The sequence below is a fragment of the Poecile atricapillus genome, chromosome 1 (assembly GCF_030490865.1).
Source record: "Poecile atricapillus isolate bPoeAtr1 chromosome 1, bPoeAtr1.hap1, whole genome shotgun sequence".
NCBI lineage: Eukaryota > Metazoa > Chordata > Aves > Passeriformes > Paridae > Poecile > Poecile atricapillus.
The window spans coordinates 176,156,046-176,174,188 of NC_081249.1; the positions used below are offsets into that span (position 1 = coordinate 176,156,046).

The 18,143-nt window shown below is 43.5% G+C and overlaps 2 protein-coding genes across 3 annotated transcripts in view; one reads left to right on the plus strand and one right to left on the minus strand.

Moving 5' to 3' along the window:
• Nucleotides 1-4,462, minus strand: part of LOC131586918 (uncharacterized) — a 17,294-nt gene extending 12,832 nt beyond the window's left edge. For both annotated transcript variants that reach the window (XM_058854251.1, XM_058854259.1), the window contains exon 1: nt 32-4,462. In XM_058854251.1, coding sequence (XP_058710234.1) covers nt 32-326 — 295 coding nt within the window. In that variant the 5' untranslated portion in view covers nt 327-4,462. The remainder of the gene's footprint in view (nt 1-31) is intronic.
• DHRS7 (dehydrogenase/reductase 7) overlaps nt 1-18,135 on the plus strand; it is an 18,443-nt gene extending 308 nt beyond the window's left edge. The window contains exons 2-7 of the mRNA XM_058854271.1: nt 4,469-4,621; nt 10,159-10,265; nt 10,577-10,816; nt 15,788-15,910; nt 17,335-17,550; nt 17,927-18,135. Of these exons, the coding sequence (XP_058710254.1) occupies nt 4,469-4,621; nt 10,159-10,265; nt 10,577-10,816; nt 15,788-15,910; nt 17,335-17,550; nt 17,927-17,962 (875 nt within the window). The 3' untranslated portion in view covers nt 17,963-18,135. The remainder of the gene's footprint in view (nt 1-4,468; nt 4,622-10,158; nt 10,266-10,576; nt 10,817-15,787; nt 15,911-17,334; nt 17,551-17,926) is intronic.
• Nucleotides 18,136-18,143: the final 8 nt, after the last annotated feature.

Here is an 18,143-nt window from a genome sequence, read left to right on the forward strand (position 1 = left end):
CCCCAAAAAGTGTCATCGGCCTCCCCTTTACCTGGATACAGCTCCTGGCGCCCCTCGTGCCGGCCAAGCAGCTCCCAAAAAACCTCTCCGCGACACCCGCGAGCTCCCGCGGGGCTGCGCCGGGGGCGGCTCCTTTGGCCCAAAAGTGCTTGTTTTGCACAGATTCTGGGCAGGTTCCGGCCCTGGCAGGGCCCCGCCGAGCTGCTGAGGCAGCGGCGAGCGCTGGGCACAGGGACAGGGTGCGAGGGAGGCTCGGGAAGGGAGGAGGGTGCCGGGACCGAGCGGCTTTGTGTCTGTTTATCTGCTGCCCCAGCCTGTTCTGACATCTTCAAGCAGACGCTGCCTTCACGGGGATATCGAAAGTGTTTACGGTGAAATAAACATGAGTATTATTAATGTTGGGGCTGCCTGGGTTTCCTCGTGGATTGTGCCCTGAACCAGGAGCACACGCGATGCTGTTAGGGACTGTTCACTGCATCTCTGTAAGGTGCTGCCTCGATCACCTGGGGAACAAAAGTTCCATGCAATACTGTCAGACAGGCACTTTCAGTTGTTGCTCATGTTGAACTTCCTATTCTGACTGCAATTCTCCCTATTTCTGGACAAAGATCTTTAGAAATCATAGGTTTTATTTGCTTAATAGAGGCTTTTGGTCAGAAAAGGCACAAATTTGTGAATATCCCTCAGCTTAGGCTGCTGGGGTGATTTGTGGTGCTTTAGGTGGGAGGCTGGGGACAGAAGGTGCGATGAGAGACAGAGCCTGTAGGATATCCCATGTGGGAATTGAAACTGGCTGTGGGATTGAACAGGGAGAAGGGACGGCATCGAATGAAGGTGGATCAGGAGCGGTGGAGTGAGGGTTTGAGCTGGGACCATGATTCCATGGGGGATGGTGGTGCAGGTGAAGTTTGGTGTTAGGAACAGCTGGAAAGAAGAGTAGGACAAACTTAAGACATGCTTGTGTCTTGCTCTCAGTAGCATCTTCCTGCTAATGTGCATTCTTTTCTGTTCTCCATTAGATGGACTAGTACAAGTAATAAAGCTCTAAAAATTCCTACATTTAAATCAGTGTGAAAAATCTCCTGTGGCTGTTTGGATACTCAGCCCAAAGTTTTGTATGAACTCCATCAGAACATTCCCTTGCTGTAAGAAAACTACAAGAAATCTTAGTGCATGGACTTTGTAAAGAACATGGAAAAAAATCAGGGCAGAGAAGTGAGATAAATCTTGACTAATACAAACAGAACTGTAGTTTTGTCCTGAGGGATCCATGTGCAATACACATCAAGAGGTAGGAGCTCTCTTGGCTAGACAATGTGTTATTTGAATGCAGCCTTCAGAATTATTGAAGGCCTGGAAAACCTTAAGTAGTCTTTAAAAATTCACATACAAAGACCAGAGTAGTCATTTTATGACGGAGTTGTTTTAACATGTAATACAAGAAGAGTCAGGCAAAAATTCATCAGCATAAGAGGTCAGCTGTGTTTTGGCCACTTTCTCTTTGCCCCCAGCCTCTGTGCTTGTAATTAAGTAAAATATGCAACTGAAATGGCACCATTTAGCAAACCAGGTAGGAAAACAGAAGGGACAAACAATAGAGAAGATGTTTCATTAAATAACTTTTCTCTTTTCCTTCTCCCCATGTTATGCATGTAATGTAAGGTGCCTAGGTAAATAATGTGTGAATCTATTAATTTTTAATTAAAGGTGTTATTAGAGCTATCACTCTTGCAGTCATTATATTGTTTTATCTCTTCTACAACATTATTATGGGTGCTGAGGTTTCTGGAGATGAAGGTATCTAGCAGAAAGTGGACTGATCTCCTGTGTTTCTTGTGCTATAAACTAATTAAAAAGAAAGGCCTTAATATAGGTAAGACTAGTTCCAACTCAGTGATTCAGTTCTGTATGGAATTTGACTTTTGGATTTATTCATTGGCAGGTGCTGGATTGCTTCCCATCCTCTGAATATATGTGTGGTCAGGAGAGAAGGGTTTTTGGGTGCTGGATGCCTTTCCTTCTGTGTTGTGTTTTGCTGGGTGCACAGAAGTCACCCTAAACCCTGAGTTTTCACAGGCAGCTTAACATTATCAAGTTAAGAGGGAGCCCTCTATGTATGAAAACCCTCCTCTTAAATTTAGGAATAATGGTAATATTCTTTAGGGCTCTGGAGCAGATGTTCTGTTTTAAACTTCCCCACGTCTGATTCTTTACCTGAAAGAAATTACATGGCAACCTTGTGCTATAGGAGTTATAAAACATTGGGAAAAAAACTTTAAGTAGAACCACAAAACAACTTTTTGGATCACTTGCTGTGCTAGTCAGTTCAGCCTCTCATTTGATATGCCTTGTAGCACGGCAGTTAATGGTTAGTAATGGCATAATCTACTCTTATTTTTTAATTTAGCATGGTTAATCTTTAACCTTATTTCCAACAACAACAGGACATGAATTCTGGAGCAAAGCTGATGCTTTGGTACTTGTTCTGCACCAGCATTTGGGGTTTCCCATTGTGTTAACTGCCAGTAGCTCAGTGCTTGGTAATGATCAGCTCTGGGGAATCGGTGGGAAAACTTTCCTTATCTCAGTTAATTATTCTGTTCACAGAACAAGATCCTGAATAACTGCTGTGAAGCTGCCCGAGACAGGTTGGGAACAGGGAAAGGTGGTAGGAGGAAGTGGATTTGTTTTCAGTAGCAAGAGGAATGAGTGTGGTAAGCAGGGTTGAAATTACGTCCATGTGTTGTTTTGTTCGTGTAGTGTTTGTCTGCCCTGGTTTTCTGCAGAAAAGAAAATGTAATAGGAGAGGCAAACTCCCATGTTTATTGTGTTTAATTCAATACATTTGGAATATGTTGAAATAAAACTGTAGGAAAAGGGTGTAAATAAGCTTTACAGACAGCAGCCATTTGTTCTCATGATAAGCACAGTGGATATTCCTACAGCTTCAGCAACATCTCTTTCCACCTCCCTAGTTCATAACCTCAGAATCCATCTCTCCTTTGGGAACTGACTCCTGTTGCTGTCCTTAGTGTTTTTAGAAACAAACTCCAAACAACCCCAAGCCACAAAAGCCTGGGTTTAGGAGGGATTTTTTTTGACTGGAATGCAGTCAGCTTAAGAAAAGATAAATAATACTTAGTGCCAGCCCCACAAAGTCAAGCTGAGCTCTGATAGTCAGTCTTGAGTACTCACTGCCTTTGTCTGAAGGGTTAAGGGTTTGAGTGCTGTGGGATCCAAAAGCAGAAGTTTGAAGCACAGTGTGGTGTAGAGAGAACCAGGAAATGATTGCTGGAAAGAGCAGGAAGTAAAAGCAGTCCCAGCCACGGTGAAAAATGAGTATTTTTTCTAAATTAAATTAGTGGTTAAATTTCAGAGAGCTGAAAAATGCTACTCTGACCCTTTTCAGAACAGAGCAGTCTCAGGAGCTGCATTTGGCTCTGATATTTGAATTATGCCATGAGATCTTTCTCGGTTGGCTCAATGTTGGAATGCACAAACCTGAGAAACAGAGAGAAGAGCTCCTGCCAGAAGTGCTCTGAGTCAGATTTTCCCCAAGACTGATAATCACTATGGCTGATCTTGAGGAGCACAGACACGTGTCAGGCAGCAATTCCTTCTGGAAAGTGCTCTGATACCTGTGATCTTTCATCCCTAAATCATGTTCTGGAATTAATGGAGTGATTTTCCTGCCATCTGTGGTATTTGATGGTTTGGATGGTCAGAAACCCTAAGGCTTTTCCCAGTGCCCGGGTGTACCACGGCATAGGAATGACTGCATAGGTGGGAAGAGACATTATCAGCAGAGGACTAAATGGAGCAAGATGCTCTTAATTTTACTACAGGTTAAAAAAAGCGTGTCAGAGCAGGTTCTGGGGAATCCATGTGTGAATTTACACCTTGGGAACTCTGTACTGTGCCCTGGCCAGTGCAGGAGCTAACCTGCACCGATACAGAAGAGAGTGGATGAACACCCATTTGAGTTTTTGTGATTAGCTGTCTTTGTTCAGAGACTTTTCCTCAGTCAGCCATTACTCTGGAACAGTTTTTGGGATGAAACATTATTTGGAAAATTCGCTTAGGCTTTTGTTTGTATTTGCAATACACTAACTGTTTCTTGTCAATTCCAAGAATTCTCTTTTCTGTTTTCCCCTGAAGCTGCTTTTGATGAGGTTAGTGGAATTGTTATGTGTGGATGGCCTGCAGAAATGCAATCAGATTTCTTCCATCAGGTAAATAACCCATGTTTATTCAGATTAGCCTTGGAACAAAGTTCAAATGGCAAGAGAACAACTATGAACAATTTCACAACTGCTTGTGACTAAAAAATAAAGATCTCAGGATTTTGTAATACCCCCCAAAATGAGCATATTTCTTAAAAAGAGTGCCAGATTATACCCCTGCAGTGAGTTAGATGCTTATCCTAGCATAGGCAATGTGTGAACTGCTGTCTTGATTCTTTTGCTAGAACATGAACTGCGTGGCAAGGTTGTCTGGGTGACAGGAGCCTCAAGTGGCATTGGAGAAGAATTGACTTACCAGCTGGCAAAGCTGGGAGCCTTGCTTGCCATCTCTGCCAGAAGGGAGGATGAGCTGCAGAGAGTGAAAAAGAAATGCCTTCGTAAGTACAACTTAGCACTTCATGCAAGCAGTTCCACCCTGCCTGGGCTGGAATTGCCACAGGAACACTAACCCACATATCACAAGAATAAATTTAATGGTGAAAGTCAACTTTATACAGAGCTGGTATCTTTTTTAGTGAGTGAGAAGCCTTTGTCTAGCCATGCATTTCAACTTCCTACATAAGCCACTGTTACCTAAAAGTCTCATTATCAGTTCCAAGTGCTCTTGTAGGGTACTAGATTAAGAAATGGAATAAATATCATGGAGAATGGAGGAAACAGTTCCAGGGGTATTATCCTTTAAAGAAACAAACAATATAGATGCTTGCTACTAAAAATATTCTTTCTTTAAGTTTGTGCACGTTACAGGCAGAGAGAAAACTGACTTTGCTCTTTGGGAAATGGACTAATAAAAATATTCAGGAGAAGTTGTTCTAAGAATGTAGAACAAAGAGGATGTCCTCTAATCAAGAGGAAAACATGTGAAGTGAAATTTTTAACTATTCCAGTCATCTTCCAGTTAGCTTTCATATGCCTGATGACTCAGTAGTCTGGCTTCATTCCTCCTGTTTCACTTTTCCCCTCCTGTTTTCTGGCTTGGCAGCAAGAGGAATAGGCAGATAATTCACACTGATAGATTGAGGGTTTGAACATGATTAACATTACGCATTTTTTCAGACTATTTCTCCTCTATAGCTCAGGATGGAGTATTTTATGTGGAATGTGTTATCACACCAAGAGTTCAGTCTTAGCAATGTTGACAGAATGTCCACAGTCTACTTGGAATGTGTGCTAAGGAATAATCAGATGTTTTTCTTGGATTGGCACCTAAACATGTCTAGAAAGCTGAAAGTTGCAGCAGCCTACTCAGAAAAGCTTTCAAGGAACTTTCAAAAATGCACAGCTCCTTAGTTTTATTTTCTGGGGGCTCAAAAAATCAGTCACTTGAAGAGTTTGATATTTAAAAAGAGGCATGGGACGTGTGATGAGTGTGGTCAAGAGGCAGTCATGACAAAATCCCAGCGCTGTGTGATGCAATGGTCAGTGGTCAGCAGAAGTCTGCAACACCATTTGCGTCCACAGCTGTTTGTTGTGATTGCAAAATTGATAACACGAGACAGGCTGGCAGCAGCTTCAGTCTTGGATAGGCATTTTCAAGAAATACTTGTGTGACATCCTAAGGAATAGTCAGATATATTATTTCAAATAATGTGAGCCAAGAGCATTGATTTATCTGAGACGATTTCTGCTTCTGCCAACTTTCAGTGTCTCTGTGAATGTCTGAGCTGTGCCATACACAACCTTGAAAATCTTATGCAGCCCTGTGCTTTGCAAATATTTGCTACTGAACTTTGCTTTAACTGAAGGTCTGATTAGTAGGAATATTGGAAACTCTTCAGTAACACAGAAACATAACCAGGGCAGGAAGTGACAGGACAAGGGGGAATGGCTTTAAACTGACAGAAAGCAGGTTTGGATTAGATATTTGAAAGAAATTCCTGCTTTTGAGGCAGGTGAAGCCCTGGCACAGGTTACCCAGAGTAGCTCTGTCTGCCCCATCCCTGGAAGCATCCAAGGCCAGGATAGATGAGGCTTTGAGCAACCTGGTCCAGTGCAAGGTGTCCCTGCCCATGGCAGAGGTTTAGAATGTGGTGATAAATTTAAGTCCCCTCCAACCTAAACCATTCTGTGATTTTGTGATAGTTCATGTTTTCTACAGCCAGCTTCTAAGTAGTGGAAGACAGTAATTGGACCCACTTCCACTCTTATCCTTTGCTTCTCAAAGCTGTGTAAATCCTGTTTCCACCCCTTTCCTTGACTGCTGTGTGCCAGCCCCCCCCACCCCTTAGTGGTCCTATGCTCCACTATCTCCAGTTTATCAGTATTTGTTTTGAGCTAGGGGGTCCAAAATTAGACACAGTGCTCTATGTGCAGTCTTAGAATGCTGTGTAGGAGCTCTTAAAAATCACTTTCCCTCAGTGTGCTTTTATTAGTGCAGCCCATTAGCATTTGTCATTGCCAGAGGCAATGTTGTTGGCTTGCACTCAGCTTGCTGCTGCCCTTCCACCAGGACCCAGGTCTTGTTTGGAGATCTGACCCTCTGGATGTTGGTCTGCAGTATTGCAGAGTGATATCCTATCCCAGGTGTGAAAATCTGCATTTTTTTTGATTGAGCTTAATGAGATTTGTCAGACTCTTCTTAGAGCTTGTTAAGGTGCCTCTGTATGGCAGTCCAGCTGTGCAGCAGCTCCTCTGAACTTGATGTTAAATCAAAATTTTATGAAAATCTGTGTTTTTTTCCCATCATCTGGGTCCTTAATGAAGATACGCAAACATATTGATCATGGAGAAATGCCACAGCTGATCACAAAAAACAATTGAGCTGGTCAGGCAGTATATGGCCATGCTAAATCCATGGTGGCTTTTCCCACACACCTTCTTGTCCTTCACTTACTTGGAAATTGTTTTCAGGAGAAATTGCAATGTTATTTTCCCAAGGACTGAGGTTAGGTTTTATGTAATTTATTTTCTTGCTGTCCCTGGGGAGCTACTCCTCTTAGAAGAAAATTCCAAAAAGGAGTGATGCTGGTCAGCTCTTGTAAATCATGGATGCATATATTGCCCTGCTTGTACGTGCATTTTGTCCCTAATTTGTCTGACTCTGGTAGTGTTTCTTTCCCCAGAGCCTCAGGAGTGTGGGAGACCTGAGAAGAGATCTTGCCAGAGAAGACTGGGGCATTAAGTACCTCACGTTTTTCTGTGCATTTCATCATTTCTTCCTCACCATCCCTGTCCAGCAGTGAGCTCACTCTGTCTTTGGCCTCCCTTTTGTTGCTGCTGTACCTGTGAAGCTTTTGCTGCCTTTCACATTCCTCAGCTCCGGTGGAAACTCCAATTTCAGCTCCATCTGGGCATTGATCTTCCTGATTCCATCTCTGCATGCTTGTCCAGTGGGTCCATGTTCCTCCCCTGGGTGGGCTGTCCCTGCTTCCAGCTGCATGTTTGCCCTTGGCAGCTGAGTTCAAGACTGCCCTGTAAGGTTTGAGTAGCACAGGGTGGATGAAGCCTGAGCAGCAGTGTGCAACATCAGTGTGAATTTGGCTGATTTATGGGGCATAATTGGAGCTCATGTGCTGCAACACGCCTGCTGGAGAGGCTGAACACAGCAGCAGCTGAACTGTGTCAGAAACAAGCACATATATCTTGTTCAAAGTTTAGTGACACCACCCTGTGCTGCAGGTTTGTGCATTCTGCACTGCTTAAAAGCTGAGGGGGGCAGAGAGAGAGGGGGAAGGCTAATCCCTGTTGAGTCATGCATATGCCAACTCAACACTTGACTGCACTTGGGCAGGAGGGAGAGAAAACAACTTGTATAACTCACTTGGCTCCTGCAAGAGGCTTCTCTATTTCCCCCACCACTCTTCCTCTTTCTGTTGTAGGAAATGCTGGAGGCTGTTTTCTCTCAAAAGCCCTAAAAATGAAAAAAAAAGTAGGGGGGGGATGTTTCTTGGTTTGGCAAAGGTCAAATATGATTTAATTATGGATAGGCCAAATGAGTGACAGGCAATTTATAAGTTCAAGAATTATACAGTAATTGAGGTTGAAATGGACCCCAGGAGGTCACGTTGATCAGCCTCTGCTGAAAGCTCAACCTCTGCTGAAGGACATTTATACAAGGGAGAAGTAAAAGACAGAAAGGGAAATGCAAAAGAGCTGGAAAATCTCTGAGCTATAGTGTTTATCATGTTATGAGAAACTGCTACCTGAGATCAACAAGTATTGAAGAGAGTTGTTGATCTGAAACCCAAGCAATGAACTTTAAGGTCTCCCACTTGGGACCAAGTGTTTTTTCTGGATATTAGAGTTGTTCCCTTAAAAACATCGCTTTGGTAGCAGGCAAAAGGGGCAGTGGAATATTAGGGTTTGTTAGTAAAAGCAGTGAGAAACACCATTCTGGCAGTGTAAAAACTGGAACATCAGACAGAAAAATAGAGATAGTGAATGGGAGAAGGAGTTTAGGAAAGAGTAACAGGAAAGTTTGGTTTTTGTAAAAGCTATCTATGAGGGATGCCTGAAGAAAGGATCCCTGGCCCTAGAAAAGAACTAAAGCAGCTGCTAGAGATGTACAATTTGAATGGTGTGGAGGGTGGAAATCCTGTACAAGGTTTCTGGTTTAAAATTTCCTGATGCCAGACATTTCTTACATCTTATAAAAGAACACTTCCTTCCTTCCCAGCAGTCAGTGTCTCTTCCTCTGCTCTTTCCTTTCTCCCCTGTGTAGCTTTCATGGCTGGGCTGACCCTGTGGTCTCCTAACCCATGGCAGAAACATCCACACCCCAACAGGTTTCAGCTGTGCAAATCTGCTTCAGGCAGCACCAGGTAGAGGTGTGTCCCTGAGAGGACAGCTTAAACTACATTTTACTGCTGTATTTCTGGAAGAAATGGAGGAGAACATGCACATGGAGGGGTTGGAGGGAGCAATAAATGGAAATACTACTAGCATTAAACTAGACAGTTGGGTTTATTTTAACCAGTGGCTTAAACACTAATGACCTTTGAACAGAGGCAACTGGTGGGTTTAAGTAACCTCTTTATTTCTATATCACTGTTAAGACAAAGTTCAACTTTCCCTGTATTTGCAAGAGGTAGTAATTAAAAAGTCAAAGCCTGAGGCTCTCTGAAGAGGGCAGCTGCTTAAAGGGGAGCAACCACACTTAGATATGACTAGGAATCAATTTAGGAAAAAAAAAATAGCACTAACAAGCTGATATAAATAATGTAAAAAATCTTGTTAGATGTAGTTTAAAAAAAGGCTTGAAATGATGAAGATTTTGTTTATGTGAGTCATCTACCCCAAAACCCCAGGGTAACAAATCACTGCTCAAGAAATGCCTTCTATGGAAAAGGTCATTTGTTTCTGAAGAGACAGTGGGGGAAAAGCACGACAAAAAGGCTGGAACTTGATGGCAGCTGACTTTTATTTCAGGGCATGGATATGTTAAAAGCTGTCAGTTAACCAAAAGCCTTTTACCCCCTCCCAAAAAGGCCCTGAAAATTCAGCTTCTATAGACTTTGCCTCATCGCTACTCAGGTGTGTATGTTGTGTTTTGGGTGTGAATTGTACGAGTCCTGTTGTCAGGAATAAACATGCTTGAAATCCAAGCAAAGTGTCAGGGCTCCCAATATGCTTCTGAATCTCTCCCTGAAAGGTTACAAGTTGGATTTTACTCCTAACTATTGCATTTTATTTGGAGAAGTGAAACTTCTGTATTCTGCTACAAAGCCTGTTTAATAAAGTCAGGCTTTTCACATCCAAAAACATAATGAGAAAAACTCTTGGTAGGAACAGCTTAAAAATAGATTCTCTTTGGGGGTCAAAATGGAAACAAAGCAAGTGTTTTATTTCCAACTTGATGTTATGATTTGCAATGTCTTCTTTGTGAAAATGTGGTGTTTAAAAGCACATTATGTTTCCCACAGTTCTGATGCTGGGAATCTTATCAGCCCCCATTCCCTTTATGGTTGTTTTTTAGAGATTAGCAGCTTGAGTGAAAATGATATCCTTGTTCTGCGTCTCGACTTGACTGACAGATCCTCTCACGAGGCTGCAACCAACAGTGTGCTCAAGCATTTTGGCAAGGTAAGATGTGCTTCTGGGGTTAAACTTCTCTTTTTTCTTTGTCTCCTAGACCTGCATTTGTGTTCATATTTCACTTTTATTTTACTGCATGGTAAATTCAGCAGTGTCTACATCTTCCTTCAGTTTCAGTATTAAACTTGCTCAAGAGTACCTGCATTTTTATCCCTTCTGTTGCTTGCTTCTGGTTTTCAGCAACAAACAAATTATTGCTCGACCTTCCCAAGGACTAAACACTCACTGAATTGCCTGAGGAAGCACAAATATTAAAGGAAATTGGTTTTATAGTAATTTATCTTTGTATCTTTCCCGAGATTGATGTTTTGGTCAACAATGGTGGGCGCTCGCAACGCTCCTTGTTCGTGGACACAAACCTGGATGTCTACAACGCCATCATTGAGCTCAACTACCTGGGCACCATCTCGCTGACAAAGTATGTCCTGAACCACATGATCCAGAGGAAGAAAGGGAAGATTGTCACTGTGAGCAGTGTGATGGGCATCATGGGAGCTCCTCTTGCCACCGGCTACTGTGCCAGCAAGCACGCTCTGCAGGTGAGCTACAGCCTGCAAGTTAAAGAAGTTAATTAAGAGGAGCAGTACCAGTAGCTGAGGGCTTTGTTCTGTGCAGAAAACACGAGTCTCAGCTGAAATTTCACACAGCATATGCAACATCCTCAGGTAGTGAAAGTCCTTCAGAATTAATTTGCTCTGAAATGTGAAGTAGCTGTCACTGTAGTTTTTTTTTCCTGACTCGAATTCAAGTGCCAGCTTGGTTGGTTCTAATCACTATGTGGTTAAATTCCAGTGTGTACCACAAAACCTCAGCCTTTGGTCTTCAGATGAGGGAATGCCTCAATGAGAAGATTATTCAGTTGCATATAGAGCCCTGATGTTCTCAATTCATTTAGGGAGAGTCACTGGTGAGAGTTTTAAGACTCGAGGAAATCTTTGGGACAGTGAAGTGAGAACAGTGAGTGGTAAGGCAGACTACTCAGAGAAATGAGAATTCCTCAATGATCCATCTGGGAACAGCTGAATGACTCTTCCCAAGAGTTGTGTCTTTCTGTGGTGTGAAGAACTGGCAGCTCACAGTGCCATAGGAAGTTATCTTCTGTCTAACACTTAGCACTCATCATTGCCTGGAAAAAGTTTTTGAAAGCAGTGTCACTTGAGTAGAAAAATGTAAAAGAGGAGCTCAGAAAAGTTTCTTCCTGTATCATTGAGGAATCACTTGTTTAACTAGTAAATTTGTTTGGACATATGTTTTTCACCACTGTTAGGCCTCCTGCTAATGTACATTTTGATGTCAGTAAAACAAACTTCAGCTGTGCTCAGTGATGGTTTAAAAACTGGCATCTTCTTACTCCCTGCTGCAGTTCAGCACATGAGCAGAACAAACTGCTTAAGCCAAGGGGTAAATATGTTTTTGAAAATTTGACCAGCAACAGCAAAAAGGTAACAAGTGGCTGTCACTGCAAAGCCTCTTGAAAAGACGAAGATGTAGAATATGGTGACAGATCTCTGCTAAAAAAAATTCCAGTTAGTGATGGGGAGAGATCTGCTGCTCTTCATTGGAGTGGCAATGCTGGAATTGCCCATTACAGGCCAGCATTTGGGTTAAGCCTGGTAGATTTAAATGAGAAGAATGCAATGAGCAGAAGCCTGAGTTCCCTTCATGCTCCTTTATTTATTAAATGTTCTTTCGGTTGAATTATCTTTGGGTGTGGTGCATTTGGACTAAGCACAGATAATTAATTGCAGAGCACAAGGAATTCACGTGTTGCTTTAAAAATACTCAGAATTCTGAACTTCATGTTAAGATTGAGAGCACAGACAAAGCTTTAAAGAGATAGTTTACTAAAATTAATTAAAATAAGCTGGCAGAACTTCTTCAATCTTTATTAGCTTCTACCTCTGCTCAATAACCAGGCCAGATTCCAAACCTCCTTCCTTGTTTCTTTCACAGTATTTCTACAAGCACTAATTGCAGGTGTTGAAACATGTCTTGCAGTATTGATTTTGGAAATACCCTGCCTTGAGAGTCTTTGACTCTCAAGGTCTGGAGTTATGGCTAGATGTGAGCATGAAGCTTCCAAAAACTAGGAAAAGCTTTTTTGAAATAAAAAACTTCACCAGTGCAGTTCACATAAAGGAATTCCCTAAGAATGGAATAAGAATAAGAATTCCATAAGAATGGCAGCCCTCCTTAGGTAACCCTGTAGTCCATTTCTGATGGTGACCAAGAAGAAACAGGAAGAGGGGAGGGGGAAAATAAGCCAAAGCAAAAAGAGGTGTTTTTCCTGTTCAGATTTCCCAGCACATATCCACCTGTATTCTAAAACATCTTCTTGAAGTTTGTTTTGGCCACCAATTATTAAATATGTGAGCCCATCTGACATGGATTCACCTGTTGTGGGTTTTGGCTTGTTCTGCTTTTGTTTTGTTTTTTTTTTTAATTCATGCCTTGGAGTCTATCACAACTGACACACTTAATGCTGCAAACTTAGTTACACTTTTTTTTGAGAAAGTCCTTCCTTTTGCTTGTGGGTTTTTTGTTGTTGGGGGTTTTTTGTTGTTATTTGGTTGTTTTTTTGCTTTTTTTGCTTTTGGTGTTTTGTTTGTTTGTTTTTGTTTTTTAATTCCTTTAAATGGCAGTTGTAGGAGGAAGGAAGGAATTCTGCCTGGAATTAGAATCTACTCTTGGAACAATCATGCTTTGATTCATGCCAACTGGAATTCTTCAGAACAGTGTTCTACTGATGAAATTACCCTTTATTTCAGTGCTGGGAGTGCTGTAAGAGCATGAGTCAAGGCCATGGCAGTCTGCATCTGCCTGGTGCAGTTTCCCTCCTGGAGGGATAATGCTCATGGAGATCATGCACCATTCACCCACTCACAATTCATCTAATTGATGGCATGGGGAGTGGATCAGGAATGGTGGCCTTCAAAATGTTCCTTCATCAGGAACTTGTTTAAGAAGCACTTGGATTGAGCAGCAACAGCTCCTTTCTTTGTTCAGTATCAGGTCATTAAAAGAATTTCTAAATATTTCTGTCAGGATAGCAGTTGTTACAGCCTTGCCTTGTTCAGCAACTTCTAGGATTTGGTCACTAAGCTGGAATGACCCAGAGGTGGCTAAAAGAAGTTCCTGTCCCACACACTCTGCCTGAATGTCAGAGCTGGCTTCAGTCTGGGCTTGGTGGAAACACTCCAGTTGTTCCTCTTGCACTGGAGTTCCTTTACTGCTCCCAAATCTGGGTCTGTCCCTGCCTGAATTTCAATAAGAAAAAGCACTTATTTTTCTTGCTGAGGAATTTAAAGCTTCTCTTCTGGGAGGAAGTAGAGGAATTTCATACCAGCTGTCTTTGAATATCAAGGTTAAGTGTTGGAATTAGAAAACATGTGCATGCTGTACACAGAGCCTCCAGAGAGGACTGAGCCTATGTGAGATTCTGTATTTCAAGAGGCCCTTGTCAGTGTGTATCAGCCAGAATTTAGGGTGGCTGAGTGTCCTGGCCCTCCTGAGTTGCTGGTGAAGGCTATGCCTCTTCTCTGGTGTAAAACCTTGGAGGTGCAGCATGAGGGAAGGATGTGGGACAGCAGAATGGCTGCAGAGCAGGAACAGGAGCTCACTGGCATCTCTGGCTACTTGCATTTCATGTTTGCAGCCTTTAATGGAATCATCCTGGCTCTGACAGTGCCCACAGAGCTGCCTGCTGCTGTGGGCCTTTGTGTGGCAGCTCAGGTGCCCAGTTCTAGGTACAGCTTGGATCTCAGGAGCCTCCCAGCAGCTGAGCAGGTGTAGGAGCTTTAAACTGACTGAGCCATGGTCTGGCTTCCCTCCAATCTCACAGTATTCCCAGACACATGCCCTTCCACCTCCTCAACTCCTGGAAGTGCATCTTGAGTGTGTTCCCTTCAGGCAAATGGGAGCCAGTTCTGTTCCTCATCTCAAATGGACAGGGAGTGCTGGGCAAGTGGAACTCTGTGTCTTTTTATGTGTGATTTTATCCTCAGCTGGACTGAGGGCACCACCTTTATGTCAGGGCTGCACAGCCTGGGGGTTTGGGGGCTTTTCTGAAAGAATGGGCTCGGGGTCCCTCAGGGAAGGAAGGGGATGAGGAAAGGGCAGGTTGGGATGTAGCATTAGCCTGGAGTGGTGGCTAAAACACAGCCCTGTTTGTGCACACCAGGGTGGAGGGGCCAGGGGAGAGCCTGGCTTTTTAAACCAAAACAACTGCGTGTCCAGGAGCAGATTCCCATCTGTGCAGGAGCAGATTTCTGGGCACATGAGTGTCCAGTGTTAGAACTTAGTCCTCTCCAGGCTTTGCTCACATGCTGTGAAGATTCAGCCCCAGATCTGGGGGCTGCAGTTACTCACTGCTTTAAATTCATGCTCAGTGTTTTTAGAGAACCAAACTGCAAATTAGCCACCAGCAACTGGGAAATTGGAGCCCTTGTTCCTGGTCAGAGTGTGCTGCTCCTTGCTGAGCCTCGGTGGCTTGTCCCAGCTGCTGGTTCTGTGTCACCACAGCCCATATCTGACTGGTTTTAGTCTGTGTTGCAGCTCAGGGAAGAGCTCTGAGTCAGCCAGCCCTCCTCCCAAGCTGGATGGCAGTAAAGTGATAAAATTTTACTACAGTGGGAGAAGTTTATCAGCCTGTGCTCACTCTGTATCTCTGCTGTGACACAAAATTACGTGCTGGAATAAATACAGGGGACTTTTGGTAGCCAGGTCAAAGATAAGACACAATGAGGTTGGTTAAATCATCCTCCACAGATCTTGGCCAGCAGCTTTGGTGGAGTGCACCCTTCTGAATTGGCCACGTTTCTCATTATAGTTGCTGTCTAAATGGGAATTGCTACAGAGATTTAGAAAACCTTGTATGCTCTTAGCTTAAAGAAAAGAAGTACTCACGATTTTTAAAATTTTGGTTTAATTTGGATACACTGGCAGCATATTCCTGAGCTGAAATAAGATTTGTATCTATGTGGATGCCAATTTCAAACTGTAGCAGACTCAGTGCTGCAAATTTACCCCCTGAAGTGTCAGGGTGAATTTTTGACTTTGCTATGCTGAAAATTTTCCTCCTTTTCTTACATAAACCTGTGCCACTTACTTCACAGAAACTGTGTAAACTCTATTGTCACCCCAAACAGCAATTGACCTGCAAAAGGTAATTTCCATGATATTACAATTCTTAGGATTGGTGGCATTTCCACTGCCAAACAGCAAGACTTGTCCTCATTACAGGGTCAGCAGAATCTGGCTGTAGTATAGAGAAATTATTGTGTGTTTGGTAAGATGAGGATAGATTCCTTACTGGTTTATGTATCAATGTTTTTAACTGCAGATAAAATGCTAAATTAGCCACTGATCATGAAAAATCAAAGAAAGTAGTAGGAATTGCTTGTAGTGGAATCTTGTTATCTTTAAAGTATAAATTTTTATGAAAAGATGTCATCAGCTAAACCTTGCAAAAAACATGGGAAGGGAAGATTTCACTGTATTTTTTCTTCTAGGGATTCTTTAATTCTCTGCGGACTGAGCTGACTGACTACCCTGAGATAAGCGTTATCCAAATCTGCCCAGGGCCTGTACAGTCCCAGATCATCCAGAATGTCTTTACTGAGAATCTTGCAAAGGTAAGGACTCAGTTCTGTCATGACAAACCCAACTTTTGCTCTGGGGCCAATGATCCTTTCATGGGGTACTTTTCTCTGGTTTTGTCCTCCTTGCAAGCACTGACCTCGCCTTCTTACCAAGACATGCTCTGAGCAGTGCAGAATTGTGTATACTCCTGTAATTCTCGTGGTATCAAATGAAAATTGAGTTTGATTATTGCTATTCCTTGTCTCTTCCAACACAAACAACCCAAATCTAGTAAAATGTACTGTCCAGCCACTGTGCTGCAGTTAATTTTGGGGGGAAGCCAGGATTTTCTGGACACAGCTGTGCCTGGGGAGTGCTGTCCTTGCTGCACAGGTAGGGTTTTGTTTGCCCTGGTCACGCTGTGCCCTGGTGGGTGACGCTGCTGCTGGCACAGCCCCGGCTCAGCTGACACGAGCTGTGCATTCCTTTCCTGTTAGGGATTGTTCCAGGAGGAAAAGCAAAACCTTCCAACTGCACAATGGCTTTTAGTAAAGGCTGTCTGACAAAGCAGCTGGCAAAAATTGCTACTGTGATGCATCAAACTGTAATCTGCCCCAAATTCAATCGATTTGAAGCTCAGGATGACCCACCAGTGAGGAGGAGGGGATCTCTCATTGTTGAATAGAACTCTGGAATGATTTCTGCGTTGCAAAACTTCTGACTTGCGTGAAAGAAAATATGTACTTTTTGAACAATGGTGAAAGTTGCAAAACACATTCCTCAGATTTTGGTGTGGCAGAAGACCAGGGAGGAGGAGCAAATCTAGACCAGAACTGCTTTTGCCCTGTGAAACAGGACAGATTGCTAGAGCGGCCTGTTACTGCTGGAGTGAAATGTGCACAAGTTCACAGGGCTGTGGTTTATGCTGAACACTAAAATGATACACAGGGACAAGACCTCAGGTTGATGCCCCTGCTCCAAAGCAGCTGGCTGCTTTTCTCTTGGTTGAGATGGAGACAACTAGCAGTTAACTTAAGTTAACAGGGAATGTGACCTGAGCTACTAACTTGGCTACTTGAGTAACTTGTAGTGTGGAATGGGGCAGGCACAGCTGGGAACTGGGGAGTTCTCATTCCTCAGAGCTGCAGAGGGGGAACTTGTTCAATAATCCCCATCAAGTGGAAGCCCTGCTGAAGCAGGACAGAGCTTGGAGATCCACTTTTTTTAACCTTTGATCCATCAATAGAGGTATTAATTAAGAGGGTGCTTTATTTGAGCCAAAGGAAGGTGGAAAGTGTTCCCACACTGCAAACCAGAGGATAGTGAGGGATGGGTTCCTCTGCCCTAGTCTCTGGTGAGTTCTTCTTGTAGGGAAACTGGGAGGAGTGTGTCTGGCACATGGATCATGGCCCTTTCCCTGCCTGTGTCCCTCCCAGGGATGCAGTTCTAACCCCTCCCTGCTCTGTGCCCCCCTCAGTCCATCGAGAACAGCGGGGACCAGTCCCACAAGATGCCCACAGACCGCTGTGCCCGGCTCACCCTGGTGAGCGTGGCCAACGACGTGAAGGAGGCCTGGATCAGTGACCACCCCTACCTGGCCGTGTGCTACCTGTGGCAGTACGCACCCACCTGGGCCTGGTGGCTCATGAACAGGATGGGCAAGAGGAGGATACAGAACTTCAAGAGTGGAATTGTGAGTGTGCAGCGTGCCCCTCTCTGCCCTGCTCGCTTGTTTCACTCTGCTGCTGTTCTCTCCTGCTGTGGGAATGTTGGGATTGCATTGCTCCTCGCTCAGTGCCCTGATGTGCAGGGCAGTGCTCCGTTCCTGCAGTGCTCCCTGGGAGATGCTATTTATTCTTTTGGTACAAAAAACCCCTCCCATCTTCAAGTACTGCAAGAATAGGAAATACAAATGTAAGGGTGGTAGATGTAGCTTAAAACTCTGTGCTTTCACACTGTAACTGCCCATGGTCACAAGCTGTTTCAAAGCAAGTCATTCACTCAGTGTTGTTTTTAACACAGCAGAAAGCTGGGTGGGGAAATACTGATTTAATGTCCTCTCCCTCCAGGATGCTGATGCCTCTTATTCGAGGAAGAAGAAGTAAGGAGGAGCGTGCACAAAATCCTGCTGTACTTGTGCTAAGGCTGAGAAACTTTTCATATTGCGTGACTACAAACAGCTTTTTTTTTGGTTTTGTTATGTCTTTGTCATCCTGTAACTTGACAGATCTATTGAGCTGATGACACACTTGACTAAATAAAAATCTCTTTCTAAACACACCTGTT